Genomic DNA, 15,497 nt, shown 5'->3' on the forward strand with positions numbered 1-15,497 from the left:
TATATACATTCAATGAGGTGAAAGAAATGCTAGAGAAAGATGGGTTTGATAGAAAAGCTTTGGGACGATGGTTTCGCTGGACCTCCGCCGGACAGTGGCCTGGGTAAGCTGAGACTGAGGAATATCAAGACTGTCAAGCCTATGGACATGAAAGGTAGTGCCTAAACAAGGGAAATTTGAGCAAATGATCCTAAAAAAGGCCTAAATGCATTTGGTGAGGGTGACTAATTTAAATATCGCTGGTGACCCTCTTTTTTTTTCTGACGAAAATGCCCCTATTGCGTCACGCATCCTCATGTTGCGTGACGCAATTTTTTATTTTTTTATTTTTCAAAAAATTTTAATTATGAAATTTTTTGGACAAAAATGCCCCAGTTGCGTTACGCAATCGCGTTACGCAACTCCAGTTGCGTCACGCAACCCCAGGTGCGTCACGCAACCGCGAGACGAAAAAAAAATTATGAAAAAAAAAAAAAAAAATCGGTTGCGTCACGCAACTGGAGTTGCGTTACACAAGGGTATAATTGTCATTAAAAAAAAAAAGGGTCACTAGCGCTATTTAAATTAGTCACCCTCACTTCCCTCAATTCAGCCTATTTTTAAGGTCACATGCTCAAATTCCCCCCTAAACAAAATATGTTTCTTTTCATGAGTTGAATAAAAAACATATAGTTATAATATTTGGTGCTTACTTTTTGTTTTGTTTTAAACCACTAACAATTTTATTACAAAATGAAGGTTCCTTACATAAGGTTTTATTAACACATTTGGTTTCCATGTTTGCAAACTAACCAACAAATATAAATATTAGTTTTTGAATAAAATATATGTCACTTTCCATTTCTAAATTATGATTCTCACATAAATTATCTTCATCATGTCATTTTCCAAACCTCATTGCAAACAAAAGAATTAATTTTCATCTATGAACAAACAAATGCAACTTAACCCAAACATAAATCTCCTTTGTTTCTCCCCTTTCATTAGTCTTTCAAGGTAAACTTGACCTAAAATAAATTGATGCATAGTTTAAGATGAAATTATCCTCCACCAATATTCATTTATGCCTTGATATTGAATCAAATCCCTTCCAAGCTTTGTTTGGTGTGAATTATGTTTAATTTCAAATAACTAGTTATCACAATATTAAAATTAAAAAAACAAATTTCAAAATATACACTATTTTGAAAATGAAAATAATATTATTTTTCATTATATACTATTGCACTAATTTCTTTTCAACAAATAACTCGATTTTAACTGAAATAGAAGATCGAGATATTGCGATTAACGGTAATTTAATTGTAGAAATTGGCGAGAGTAGCAGCAACTCACCAACAACTCCAGGAACACCGAGTGGGGAGATGTCTCCAAAAGATAACGTTTGGAGAAGTGTGTTTAACCCAGGCAGAAATTCGGCCACAAAACGATTTGGCTCTCAGTTCTATGACAAGCCACAACCTAACTCTCCTACTGTATATGATTGGTGCGTAATAAGTAGTTTTAAATGTTTTTAAACTTACATTATTTTCTTTTATTATTGAATAGGTTTCTCTCTTTTCTCGTTCACACAACATGCAGGCTTTACAGTGGGGAAACTAGGAGCAAGCATCGCTAAGTCTAAGATTGGAGATGATGTGTGAGTTGGTTTTGGTTAATTAATTCTTGCAAATAAGGAGTTTAATTAATTAATAAGTGTTTTTGTAAGGAAAAGTTTATTTATATCTTTATTATATAGAAATTATATCAATTTATTTTGAAATTGAAATATATTGTATTTGTGTTTGAATATTATAGCTCTAACATTTTTTTATGTCCATCTTCATCTCTCATTTTTATATTATCATGTTTTCTCATTCCAGTCTAAAGAATATTAAATTATGTTATGATAAATTTTAACTTGAATAATTAATTTAGATGTAGGTTAGTTACGCCATTTTTTTAGCTTTTCTAAACTCGTTAAATTTTTAGTTTTTAATCATAAAAATAAGAAAATAAAGTGATTCCGGGTAAGTTTTATTATTATGTTTAGTAAAATAGTTTGACTACTTAGATTTAGATTGTTAAGAGTGCACCATAATTGCGTTTATGAAGAATGTCTCCACAACCATAATTGCGTTTATGAAGAATGTCTCTACAACTGGAATATGTTTGGTATAAAATTGTAATTAGTTTTTTCTTATGATTAAAACTTGTGGGACATAAGTCTATAACTATTTTGTAGTGAAAAAAAAAATAAAATAAATTAAAAAAAAATTAAAAAAAAATTAAAAAAATAAAATAATATACTTTATGTTGATTTATGGAGCCTACACTTATAATAAACTCTACAATTATTAATTAGAGATTATTATGTTTCTATTTAGTGTTTATTAGGTTTGTATTTAGTTTTTGGGCGTGACTCAGAGTTATTTATATTTTATTATCTGAATGTTTACCCTATAAATATATGATTATTAAGAGTTTACATGAATAAGATATAATTCTAGAGAGATAAAGTGTGAGACAAAAACTATGTAATCCTTCTTCTTCAAAATGAAATTTGTTGTCGGCTGAAGTGAACGTAGATCAATTTGAGTGAACCACTATAAATATGTGTCTTCTTGTGTTCTACTTTCTTGAGTTATTTACAGATCGTTTCAAACAGATCGAATTTGGGAGATACAAATCTTAACAACTGATATCAAAGCTTCTAGAAATGATGGTGGCCATCACTAGGGGCATTCCCATAAATTGGTCAAAGATTCTCTTTGACAATTTGAAGAAAATGATATCTTCCCCAAGAATGCTGACCGATTATTTTTCTCAACTTAGCATCTTCCACTTTCGTATCGATGCTTATATCGGACTCGGAACCAGTCCTAAAACATCCTGAATAATGACAAAGTCTATGCCTACATCGATAGGATAGAAACAACAAAAATTAAGAAAGAAATACTCCTAGGGTCTCTAAGTCACTAGATCTAGTTTTAATCTTTCTATTGTTGTCAAGTTAGATTTGGGAAAATGAGCATAATGTTAAATCCTTGTGAACCAGTTATTTTGAGTTGTGAACCGGTCACTTAAATCTCTATTAATGGAGTTATGGGTTATTAAATAATATTTGCATTCATTAAATATTATAAATATTATTTTGAGTTATAACCATTATAGAACATTTATGATTAAAAATCATAATGAATTTTTCTTGGAAATATATATTTTCTAATTGGAACCATTTTTTCCTTTATTAATAATTTTTGGGAACACGTGCTACTAAAGAGACGGTTCATATCCTTTTTGAACGTTTTGAAACACGTTTAGTAAAATCCCTTTAAAAATGGAATGCATGCCGATATTTTATCACGTTCTTCTGCAAACCCTAAAATCTTTTCTTGCTTTGCCTTCTCTCTAGAAACTCCTTTCTTCCTCATTTGCTTTTTTAATATCATCATAATGGCTAAATAATTAGCTTTCTCTAACAACACTATACATGTAGACTTCAAATCCAATTATGGATCAGGAATGTCGGAGATGGTGATTCTTTTCCGATGTATCGAGGCTTCCGACCTCAGAACGTTCTTGGGCATCCTTTTATATGCTATGATCAAGCAGTACAAGAATTTTCACATCGGTGACTCCATAACTTCCACGGTAAATGGCACGGAGTTCACCCTGACGGAAGAGATGTTCGCTAAGATTCTAAAGCTCCCAAGAACCGACAAGAACTTCTCTCGGACGTTTTCACCCAATGTTTTATCTACAATTCAATCCATGTTTTTTGATAGCAATGTCCAAGTAAGCACCACGGATAGAAGAAGGATTTGAAATACGAGTACCGTGTTCTGTGCGATATCACGACTAAAGCGCTTTAGGGAAGAGGGGGCGCTTACGACTCAATCACCTAGTCCAAATTCAACATAATGATGGTTATAATCAGGGGTGACAACGTTAACTGGGGATTCGTTCTATTCAAAATTTTGAGAGAAATGGTGTCTCCCTTACAAAGAGAAGTCTAGGCTTCTTAGTTCAAATACTGTGGATATTGAAGCATCTATACATTTCCATCGGTCTAGGTACTCCGTTAAACCCTAAAAAAATAATGTCAGTTATGACTGTTGGTAGATATATTACCAGGGGTAAAAAGGCCAAGGAGTCTAACTCCGATGCCTCCGGTCAGCAGTTCAGTGGTAAAACAGTTGGTATGAAGTCGGTAGGAGGAAGGTCTATGGGCGGCTCAAAGCGCATAAACCCGTCCACCCATGATGTGTCCACAAAAAGACTTAGATCAGGGGTTGTGTCTACTACGAGTACCAATAATGTTTATTAAAACGGACCTAGAGAAACTGGTAAAATCACCTCATCCCGAAAGTGAACTCGGTTTGAGGTAAACATTCCTCCTCCTTCACCCTTTAATGTTTCTTCCGTGCCTACGGAAAGTGCAGCTCCTCATGTTATTGCGATTGAGCATGTGGCTTTAGAGGTTCAATCGGCACTTATTGTTACTTCAACGAAGATTGTCGACCCTATTGTTAACGTTCAGCCGAATGCTCTTGAAACCGAGCGGTTAAATGTCTTTCAAACCGACAGGATAAATGACGGTTCCCAAACCGATCAGTTAGAAGTATTTCAAACCGACTGGTTCGACATTGCCCAAACCAATCAGTTAACTATTTCTCAAACTGACCGGTCGGAAGCTACTCAAAACGATCGGTTTGATTCTCTACAAACTGTACAACTAGAAGTTGCTGCAACCGGCTAGACCAATATTGATCAAGATATTCAGAAGGAGGTTTTGACTCCGATTTGGCTTCATCAACCATTTATAGTAAGACGACTGTGTTAACCGTCAATGAAGAATCTATTCCTATTTTGACATTTCCACAAGGGATTTTGTATACCAGTCCTACTCCAAATGAAAATGCCAAGGTTCCGGTAGAAACAACTTCAAGGTGCTTCTCATCTTTTTCTCAAATGAGAACAATAAGAGGAATTGAGCTCAAAGAACCGGTTCCGAGTCCTAAACAAGCTGAAGTTGCTGGAGCAGGAAAAAGGTGTTGCTACTGAAACCCTGACTCGCCTCTTGATGTTACTCCAGAGGCACAAACATCCATCCAACTAATAATTGAACTGGATGAAGCTGATGCTATGATCAAAATCGACGTATTTAACTCTTAGGTGAATCTCAAATTGGGAATGAGTTTTAGTGAAGCGTTTTCAGATTCTCACGTCACAAGTAATGGAGATGACTAGGTTATTCAATGTTGCAGATGCTAAAAAACTAAGGGAGGACAAGGAAGCTGCACGGCGCCTTCAAGATGAAGAAGATGCAACCATTGAGGCTGCTAAACAAACTGTGGTTGAGGAAGACCAGATGACCTTATCCCAAATGGAGACTCAACTTGAAAACCAAAGCTCTCGATCCAAACTTGAAAACCAAAGCTTTCGATCTAAACGGAGACTACGTCGAGGTGATGGTTCTGTTATTGACGATGTTCCAGCTCCACCAAAGGGAAGGGGTCATGGACGTAACACTGGGGTCAAACCAGCGACAATTTTATGGTCGGGCTAAGAGATGACATCGAAAAGAGAACTTCAAGAGGGAGACGCTAAAACTCTCTTTTCGTAAATGTTTTTATTTTCTTTGTTTTTCAATTATGAACACATTGAAATGCTTTTGTTGAACAATTGGCTTTTGACTAACTACATTTCGTGTTTCGGTTATCAAACAAAAAAGTCAGATGATGCATTTAGTAATGTTTTGATCAATTGCTAGTTTGATAGTTTTAGATTAAAACAATCAAAATGGAGAAATTGCTATGAAATAAATCATTGGCTTTGAATATTTAGTTTAAATAATCAAAGAGAGAGAAATTATTAGATTAAAGTAGCTAATTAACTTAGGATAATTAGCCAGCAGTTATAAAAGTACAATGTTTTGAATATTTAGTTTAAATAATCAAAAAGGGAGAAATTGTTAAGTTAAAATAGTTAATTAATTATTAGTGTTAATTAACTATTAGCATATGAATAAGAACTTAATTATGTAAATTTAATCTTGTGTAGATTAAAGAAAACCGGAAAGAAAAAGTTGTCCGGTTCCGATATTTGATTAAAGTCAGCACTTAATCAAACTTTGATTTTATAAAAGAGGCGCTTCCGGTTTATTTTCAAAATCGGTATTACATACTTCGGTATTTTATATTCGGTTTTATAAAGGGAAGCGCATCCGGTATTATAAGAAGTCCGATTTCTTAAACTTCGGTTTTATATTGGAAGCGTAGCCGTTGATTTATGTTCCAGTATTTTATCAAATCGTAGCCGGTTATTTATGTTCCGATATTTTATTGAAGCGTAGCTGGTATTCTACATATAGGTTTTATATTAAGGGACGCGTCCGATATTTTACAAATCGGTACTTTGTGAAGACGCGTCCGGTTATTTGCACTATCAGTTTTATAACAGAAGCAATTTCGGTATTATATAACTTCGGTTATATAATAAGCGCTTCAGGTTATTTATCATCCAGTAGTTTACAGAAGCGCGTCCAGTATTTTATTGAAATCGCTTTTTAATAAAATCGGTATTATACTGGAGCGCTTCCGGATTTTCATGCTTCTGATATTTTACCAGCCTCGGTATAATAAAGGACGCTTCCGATAGTTGCAGAAATCAGTTTAAAAACGTCCAAGGTACTTGTTTCCTTTTTTGTGTCAAGACTGATGAAGATGTTTTGGCAGCTTGTACAAGTAGTAGAGTTCTGCCAAACCTATTATAGTCTGCCAAGAACCAAAGTCAAATCTTCTCCATTAATGAATTTTGGCTTATTATAATCAAAGTACAGACAAGATTAAAGAAGATCATCTCCAAAGTACTTTCCTGGAACTCAACCAATTAAAAGAGGATCGGCGTCCTATGAAGCAAATATGTCCGTTATATGACCGTTGTAGCTCGCCTACTTAAGAAGACAAAGGACAATGTGCTTCATCACCTTTACATTTGCTACAAACTGATTACAACCTTCATATTCTAATAGCTTTCATGTTTTCTATAGCATTAAGATTGCATTACATACTGCCCATTCTGTGTGAGTTGGTCAATATTGTAAGTTGACAGAATTTGTTTCTATTCAACAAAGTGAGTGTGCTAGAATTTCGAAAACATGCAGTAACTAAGTCCTAGTTGTTCGACTGGATTTGTATACGTGTTGTAATCAAATCAATTTTTTTAGTGAATATGCTTCTCATCTTTGAGAAGAAGGGGTGACGTAGGAGTTTCTACTCTGAACATCCATAAACTCTCTTGTGTTGTGTGTTCTTTCCATTCAATCCGTCTTACTTGCTACTTCAAGTCCAAACAAACATTTCCTCACTTGAACTCAGTTCAAGAGTTTGTGAAGACTTACGTAGAATAGAAACTAGATATTAACTTCTAACAGAGTTAATATAAAACGAAGTGTGTGTAAGCGTTCAACATTGTGAGACCCACGTCTCTATTGTTGATCCCGATCCTAACAGAAGAGACTAGTAATGTCGATTTGAGAGAATTTTCAGCTGAATATATACCGACTATCAAAGAAGAACAATGTGTTGTTGAATATGAAATCGTTGAGAATATTTCCCCAAAGGCAAATCAACAAATACCAGTTATACAGTTGAGAAAATCGGCAAGGAGTCGAAAAGCAATCGAGATGTGATCTCCATCTCTGAACTATATCTTGTTGATAGATAGAGATGAACCTGAATACTATGAGGAAACAATACAATCTGATGAATCAGTTAAGTGGGAGTCTGCAATGAAAGATGATATGGACTTTTTAATGTTGAATTAGACTTGGGAGCTCACCGAGCTATCAAAGGGAAAGAAAGCAGTTCACAACAAATGGATCTTCAGGATTAAAGAAGAACATGATAAAATCATGATGTAGAAGGAAAGATTGGTTGTGAAAGGATTTTAACAGAAAGAAGGTATTGACTACAATGAGATCTTCTCTCTAGTAGTTAAATTGATGACAATCAAAACTATTTTGAGTTTGGTTGTGAAAGAAGACCTTCATCTTCAAAAATAGATATCAAAACTAATTTTCTTCATGGTGATTTAGATGAAGAGATTTACATGCGACAACCAGAAGGATTTGAAATTAAAGGAAAAGATGAGCTTGTGTGTAAGCTTTAGAAGAATTTGTATGGTTTGAAACAGGCTCCAAAGCAATGGTATAAGAAGTTCTATAGCTTAATGAAAAGTAACAATTTCTAAGGTATGAAGTTGATCATTGCTTCTATATCAACAGGTTTGATAAATCGTACATTATTCTTCTCCTCTACGTTGATGACATGTTGATTATTGGAGAAAGCTTGTATGAGATTAACAAGCTCAAGAAAGAATTGTCTGAAAAGTTTGAAATAAAGGATTTAGGTGCTGCAAAAAAATACTTGGGATGAGAATTTTTAGGGATGGAAAAGTTCTCAAAACAAATAAAGAAGAATATGTGAACAAAGTTCTTAGCATGTTTAACTTGTATGATGCAAAACTAGTTACTACCCCTTAGCTAGTCACTTAAGACTATCTAAAGATTAGTCGCCTTCAACAGAGGAGGAGAAAAATTACATGGCCATTGTTCCATATGCCTCTGTCATTGGTTGTATTATGTATGCGGTGGTTTGTACAAGTCCAGACATAGCACATGTAGTGGGAGTTGTTAGCATATTCATGAGCAACCCAGGTAGACAACGTTGGGAATTAGTAAAAAGGATACTACGATATTTTAAGAGGAAGTATGAGTCTCGCTTTGTGTTTTCGAAAGTCTAATATGGGTTTGGAAGAATATGTTGGATGTTGACAATGGTGGTGATTTTAATAGTAGGAAGAGAACAACATGGTACATTTATACTCTAACAGGTACTACAATCAGTTGTGTTTCAAAATTGCAGAAGATTGTTGCTCTTTCCGATTGTGAGGTAGAGTATGTTGCTGTGACAGAGGTTGTTAAGGAGATGATGTGATTACAACATTTTTTGCGAGAATTGGGTCAAGACTATGAGGAAAGTGTGTTGTGATGCGACAATCAGAGTGTCATTCATTTGACAAAGAATCCAGTTTATCATGGAAGGACAAAGAATATACAAGTTCGTTATCATTTTATTCGGTCAGCTTTAGAAGATGGAATATTAGCTCTTGAGAAGATTCCTAGAAGTGAGAATCCAGCTAATATGCTGACGAAAACTATGAAAAATGAGAAACTAAAATTGTGTGCAACTTCAGTTGGTCTTCTTTGTTAAGACACCGAATGGAAAGCCGCTACCAATCGAGAGATGATGAAGTTAGTCTCCAAGCGGGAGATTGTTCAGTTATGGAATCTACACTTATAATAAACTCTACAATTGTTAATTAGAGTTTATTGAGTTTGTATTTGGTTTTGGCATTGGGCCTGACCAAGAGTTATTTAGGTTTTATTACCTGAATGTTTACCCTATCAATATGTGATTATTAAGGGTTTACATTAACAAGATATAATTCTATAGAGATAAAGCGTGAGACAAAAACTCTGTATTCCTTCTTCTTCTTCATAGTAAAATTTGGTGGCGACTGACGTAACTCAAATTGAGTGAACCACTATAAATCTGTGACTTCTTGTGTTCTTCTTTTTTGAGTTTTCTTACATATCGTTTCAAGCATGTTGGATTTGGGAGATACAAATCCTAACATTTTATAGTTATTTTTTACTTTTTGACCTCTAATAAGACTAGATACCAACTCGTTTTAAGGATCAAGTAACTATAATTCCATTGAATTGTTAGTGTAATAATTAATTGATCTTTAGACAAACTAAAATTGATGAATGTTTTTGTTTTTTATGTTTTTAGGATTTTGTGGACACGAATTCCCTAATGAAATGGATCTAAAGCACAAGTCTAAATTAATTTTTAAGGAGTTTAATTACAAGTTTCTAGTAAACCAAAGTTTTCATCAAATTTTAAAATTATTCATTTGCTTAGTGAAATAATTAATTTTTATTATATCTAGATTTATTAACATTTTGTAAATGAAATTGTTGTTAAAAGATGATTTTAGTGGAATAAGTGAATATTTGAATAATATATATATATATATATATATAAAATGATGTTTAATTTTCAAAGTGTCCGGATAGTCGGGTCGAGAGTTGTGGTTAATTTAGATATATATGCGAGAGTAAATGTATATTTGGTTCGGATTATGGGTTGACTCGCCTATAAACTTAAAACGGTTAAAAATAAAATAAAAAATGTTATAGGCATGTTTCGAACTTGAACTATAACAAAATAAGTACAACTTTTAACCAACTAAGTTATAAGACTTTATATTTTAAATTCAACACTAAATTTGATAAACGCGGGACATTTTAACTATATAAATTCAACTTTTTATATCATTACTCGTGCAAATCTAATACGCCTTATGAATACTACTGCCAGTAGTAGCGATGACAATGAAATGATGGTACTATTCCCTTTGTTTAGGGAATTGCCGCACCTAGTTGTTGTTGGAGTACTAGAGCATTCCCTAATCTACGCAAGCTAAAGATATTTTATTGCCCAAAGCTAGGAAGGTTGCCGCCACACCTCAAAGCATTCAAACATGTAACTGTTTGGGGTGAATGTTTGGATGAAGTGTTATATAGAATATGGAACTTTAATGGTCTCACTCGTCTCAAATTTAATAGATTGAATCATGTGAATGTAATTGAAAGAGTGTTATTCCTTTTTCTATCACACTAATCAATAATATTCTTATAATCCGAATTTATTATAATAAACTTAAGACCAACAACACATAAGTAAGTAGAAAAACATAAACCTATCTATCTCTTTTTCTAGAAAAAATAAATTACAATATATCAGCAATTGGTATCCTAGAATAACAACAATAATAATAATAACAATAATCAATAAAAACTTGAATAAAAAAAACAACATTTTGGTAGAAAAAATAAATTACAATATCAAGCATTTGGAACCCCATCAAATAACAATAATCAATAAAACTGAATAAAAAATGACTTTTGACTTGGTTGATTGAAACACATTGGGCGTCAAAAAGTATTTTGTTATGGGATTTTGATGAAACACAATAGTCTAAACTATATATATTTTTTAAATAGTCTCAGTATGAGAGTAGTTAATTAATTATGCACAAACAAATAAAGCATGATATTGAAAAACTTAAAATAAATAAAAGACAATCCAAAGATAAAAACAAACAAAAATTATGTGCAGGAATTTTTTTTAATAAAGGTGATAGCTCTACAAAGAATTCCAAATGCAATTAATAAATCTCATTATAATTTTGAAAGACCAAGACAACTCATTTCAAGTTCCTAACATCTTCACATCATATATTAGTATTAAGTTATTTTTATCTGTTTACTTTTTCAGTACATACAAATTTAAACCAAAAAAAATACTATAAATTGATCAAACATTGTTTAGCAGTTAAACATCCATAACATAAAGTTTGAGATCAATCTGTTCCTAAACAAATACAATATTATACAATTGTTAATGACGAATCCCAATCTCAATACTTAAAAATCATCTGTATACGGATTTCAAATTGATCATATGTTCAGGATTTCAAATTCTTATACATTGCAATCTAATTTTCTTTGGGTCCACAAGCCACTTGCATATAGATCTATTTATTTTTTTATTGTCTCTACTGTTTGACTCCCTAAAAACAAGTAAAAAGTGGTCATTTTGTATCTGATCTATTTCAACTTCGATTCTCAGATTTCATTTGAGAGAGAAATTAACCACCATGGCTGATCCAGCAACTATAATCAGTGGTTTGCTTTCAAATTTGGTACCTCTGATTAAGGATGAATTCAAGTTGATTTATGGTTTTGATAAGGAGGTTGAAAAACTATTGGGCACGCTAACTGCAATTAATGCCGCACTTGAGGATGCTGAGATAAAGAATGTGTGGAAGAAGGACATACAAACCGAAGATTGGTTGCGGAAACTAAAACATGTGGCATATGAGGTTCGAGACATCATGGATGATTGCAGCTTTGAAGATCTTCGTCTTCAAGTCAAAAGGCTTAATGCCATATCTTCAACAAGAATCCAGGTAACCAACTTTATCACCCATCCTTTTAGCAACACTTGGTCTCGTCGTGAAATTGGTTACAAAATTAAGGATGTTCAAGAGAAACTAGAACAGATTTATTCACGGCGCAAAAATTTACAATTGCGTGACCCTATTCATGACTCGAAAATAATAGACAAGTTTACTAGTAGTTGGCGTGAAACCATGTCTCTTTCTAGTAATCCAATATATGGGAGAGATGAGGAGAAGCAAAAGATTATTGATATTCTACTCAATAATAATACATCTAGTGCTTGTGTTGCTAAAGAACTATCAGTTCTGCCCATTGTTGGAATTGGGGGTCTAGGTAAAACAACACTTGCCCAAATGGTCTTCAACGACGATCAGGTTTCTCAGCATTTTGATACCAAAATTTGGGTCTGTGTTTCTGATGAATTTGATATTAAGTTGGTGATCAAAGCTATCATGGCAGAAAAGGAAGAATATCGCTTAGAAGAATTGCAGATAAAAGTTAGAGACAAATTGAAAGGGAAAAGATATTTGATTGTATTGGATGATGTTTGGAATGAAAACAAAGATGCATGGAATCAGTTGAGATCTATATTAGATTGTGGATCACATGGTGCGTTCGTCCTTACTACGACACGTAAAAAAAATGTGGCGGAAATCATGAAAACGATTAAACATTTTGAGTTACTGCCACTCACTTACGAATATTGTTGGCTACTATTCAAAGAACGTGCATTTGAGTATGGAAAACTAAAAGATCCAAACTTCATTAATATTGGTGAACAAATAACTAGAAGATGTAATGGTGTTCCTTTAGTTGCCAAGACATTGGGAAGTCATTTGGGATTTTATGACGACGAAAAAGAATGGCATAGAATAAGAGATAGTGAGATATGGGAGATATCCGAAAATGAAAAAGATCTCTTGCCTATTCTAAGGTTGAGTTACTATGATCTCCCTTATCATTTGAGAAGATGTTTTGTGTTTTGTGCTATATTTCCCAAGAATACTGTAATAAAAAAGGAGAGATTAATCCAATTGTGGATGGCTCATGGTTTAATTCCTCCAGTTAAAAAGCAAGAAGTTGAAGATGTTGGGAATACAATTTGGAAGGAGTTATGTTGGAGATCCTTTTTTCAAGATGAAAAAGAGAACAAATATTTGGATGAAACAATTTATACAACATGTATGATGCACGATCTTATGCACGATCTTTCGCAATCTGTTATGAAAGATGAATGTTATACGATCGATTCTAAGAGGTCAAGTGATAGTTTAGGACGTGAAATTCGTCATGTAACAGTAATGGTTGATCAATTAGACCAAACATCAGTCAAAACATTAGTTTGTTCTCTTAAAGAAATTGGAGGGTTGCATTCAATAATCCTCTTTGGCACAAAATATCTGCATGACATAAAATATGATGGAAATGTCTCAAAGGAGATTTTGAGTGTCTTGAAGGAACTCCTTCCTTTACGTGTCCTTGATGTAAGATGTCAGGTGCAATATCAAGATTTGAGTCATCTTAGACGTCTAAAACATCTTAGATACTTAAACATTTCTGATAGTAAGATAACAACCTTGCCTAATAGTATTTTTGATCTCTTGAACTTACAGACTCTGAAACTCAATAATTGTTCGGAGCTTAAAAGTTTGCCTAGAAATATAAGGAACCTTATTAATCTGAGGCATCTTTATTTGGAAAGTTGTGATGGATTAAAATATATGCCTAGAGGGATGAGGCAATTGAAACATCTGAAGACGTTAAGCTTGTTAGTGATAGGCAAGAAGGGGAGAGATTGTCAACTAGATGAAATAAAAGAATTGGATATCGGTGGATCATTAAAAATTAAGAATCTTGGAAGAGTTAGTGATGCATCTATTGCTAGAGGAATAAATATGGCTAAAAAGTCGAGTATCACTAACTTGGAGTTGGATTGGGGTTATACATATGATGATGGTGATGCTGATGGACATGAGAAAATAAGTAAAGCTCTAGAGATTTCAACTGTGAGGCTGAAGATATTGAAAATGATTGGTTACAAAGGTGAGAATCCCCCTAAATGGGTGGGAAAGTCATCTCCTTCTGTAACACGCCTTGAGCAAATGGACAATGTGGATACTATTGGTAGTAGAAGCGATGATAGTGAAATGATAATACTATTCCCTTTGTTAAAGGAATTGGATATTTCTGACATGGAGAATTTGAGGAAATTGGTGTCTCCTACTATTCCTAGTCCCGGAGCATTCCCTAATCTATGTTCGTTGAAGATATATAATTGCCCAAAGCTAGGGGCCTTGCCACCGCATCTCAAAGAACTCAAAGATGTAAGTGTTTCAGGTGAATGTTCGGATGAGTTGTTATATAGCATCTCAAATCTTAGTGGTCTCACTCATCTCTTTCTTGGGTATATGAAGGAAAGAAGTGTTTTATTTGGAGCTGGTAAGGCATTAATGTTTGATGATGAAATACAACGCTCAATTTTCCAATCTCTTCAAATTCTGCGTATCTGGTCGTGCAGCAAGTTAAGGGGTTTGTTTGATGAGGGAATGATAATGGAAGACGAGACATTGATAAAGATTAGTGGCAGCCAGAACCAACAAAACCATCATCTTCAAGCTAGACAAACAGAAAGAACAAAAGCTGTCACCAACCTCACGGAATTGGAAATTTTGAACTGCCCTGAGTTGATGATGTCAGTTGAGGAATTTGGAAACCTCAATATTAATAATAATTCACTACAGAGATTGAATATCAGGGGTTGTCCTAAGTTGGTGTCTTCAGAAGAAGCGGATGATTTTATGGCACTCCTAAGTTCCCTTCGAGCAAAACTTGATCGTATGAATTTCCATGTAGATAGCAGAGCATAATGGCCCCATAAGCAAATTTGGTACGTACGTAGTCAAACAACTAAATTTTTTTTATTTTTTTTAAAACGATAAATCCAATATAATGTAACATAATCTTTTGCATCAGGAGGAAAATTCTGTCAAGCATCTTCTGCTTCTAGAAAGAAAGTGGGGGAACTTATTTCTAAACTTAGCCGCCAAATGTTCAATGGCTTTGTTCGGTTGTGTATTGAAATATTTTATAGAGAAAAAAAATAATTATTTATAATGATTTTGAAGAGTTAAGAATATTTTTGTATGGTAAAAAGTTTAAAAATATTAATCATATATATAAATAAATAATAATAATTTAAAATAAAAAGTATTTTAGTATTTTGATTAATGAATTAATTAATTTGATAAATAAGAGATGAAGTAATATTTTTTTTTTTTTTGATTATTTAAATAACACTTAACAAACCATCCCTATATTCGTTTCAAATTTATTTTATCTGTTTTTCTTTGTTTTTCTTTCAGCTTTAATTATATTTCAATTTTATTTTCATATTTTATTTCATGCATATCTATCTGTT

The 15,497-nt window shown here is 33.3% G+C and overlaps 2 protein-coding genes across 2 annotated transcripts; both read left to right on the forward strand.

Moving 5' to 3' along the window:
• The first annotated feature begins 39 nt into the window (after nucleotides 1-39).
• LOC124937065 (auxin-repressed 12.5 kDa protein-like) lies at nucleotides 40-1,618 on the forward strand. The gene is made up of 3 exons (XM_047477575.1): nucleotides 40-154; nucleotides 1,309-1,486; nucleotides 1,582-1,618. Exons 1-3 carry the CDS (start codon nucleotides 40-42, stop codon nucleotides 1,616-1,618), a joined length of 330 nt encoding a protein of 109 aa, XP_047333531.1.
• A 10,110-nt stretch (nucleotides 1,619-11,728) lies between these two features.
• On the forward strand, nucleotides 11,729-14,946 carry LOC124935144 (putative disease resistance protein RGA3). Its single transcript, XM_047475601.1, has one exon. The coding sequence runs from the start codon at nucleotides 11,776-11,778 to the stop codon at nucleotides 14,944-14,946; it is 3,171 nt and encodes a 1,056-aa protein (XP_047331557.1). The 5' UTR covers nucleotides 11,729-11,775.
• Nucleotides 14,947-15,497: the final 551 nt, after the last annotated feature.

The sequence above is a fragment of the Impatiens glandulifera genome, chromosome 4 (genome assembly GCF_907164915.1).
Source record: "Impatiens glandulifera chromosome 4, dImpGla2.1, whole genome shotgun sequence".
Lineage (NCBI taxonomy): Eukaryota > Viridiplantae > Streptophyta > Magnoliopsida > Ericales > Balsaminaceae > Impatiens > Impatiens glandulifera.

Coding starts and splice junctions, on each gene's coding strand:
- LOC124937065 (XM_047477575.1), top strand. CDS start 40: ATGGGTTTGATAGAAAAGCTTTGGGACGATGGTTTCGCTGGACCTCCG. Junction 155..1,308: donor CAAGCCTATGGACATGAAAG/GTAGTGCCTAAA, acceptor ATTTAATTGTAG/AAATTGGCGAGAGTAGCAGC. Junction 1,487..1,581: donor TCTCCTACTGTATATGATTG/GTGCGTAATAAG, acceptor CACAACATGCAG/GCTTTACAGTGGGGAAACTA.
- LOC124935144 (XM_047475601.1), top strand. CDS start 11,776: ATGGCTGATCCAGCAACTATAATCAGTGGTTTGCTTTCAAATTTGGTA.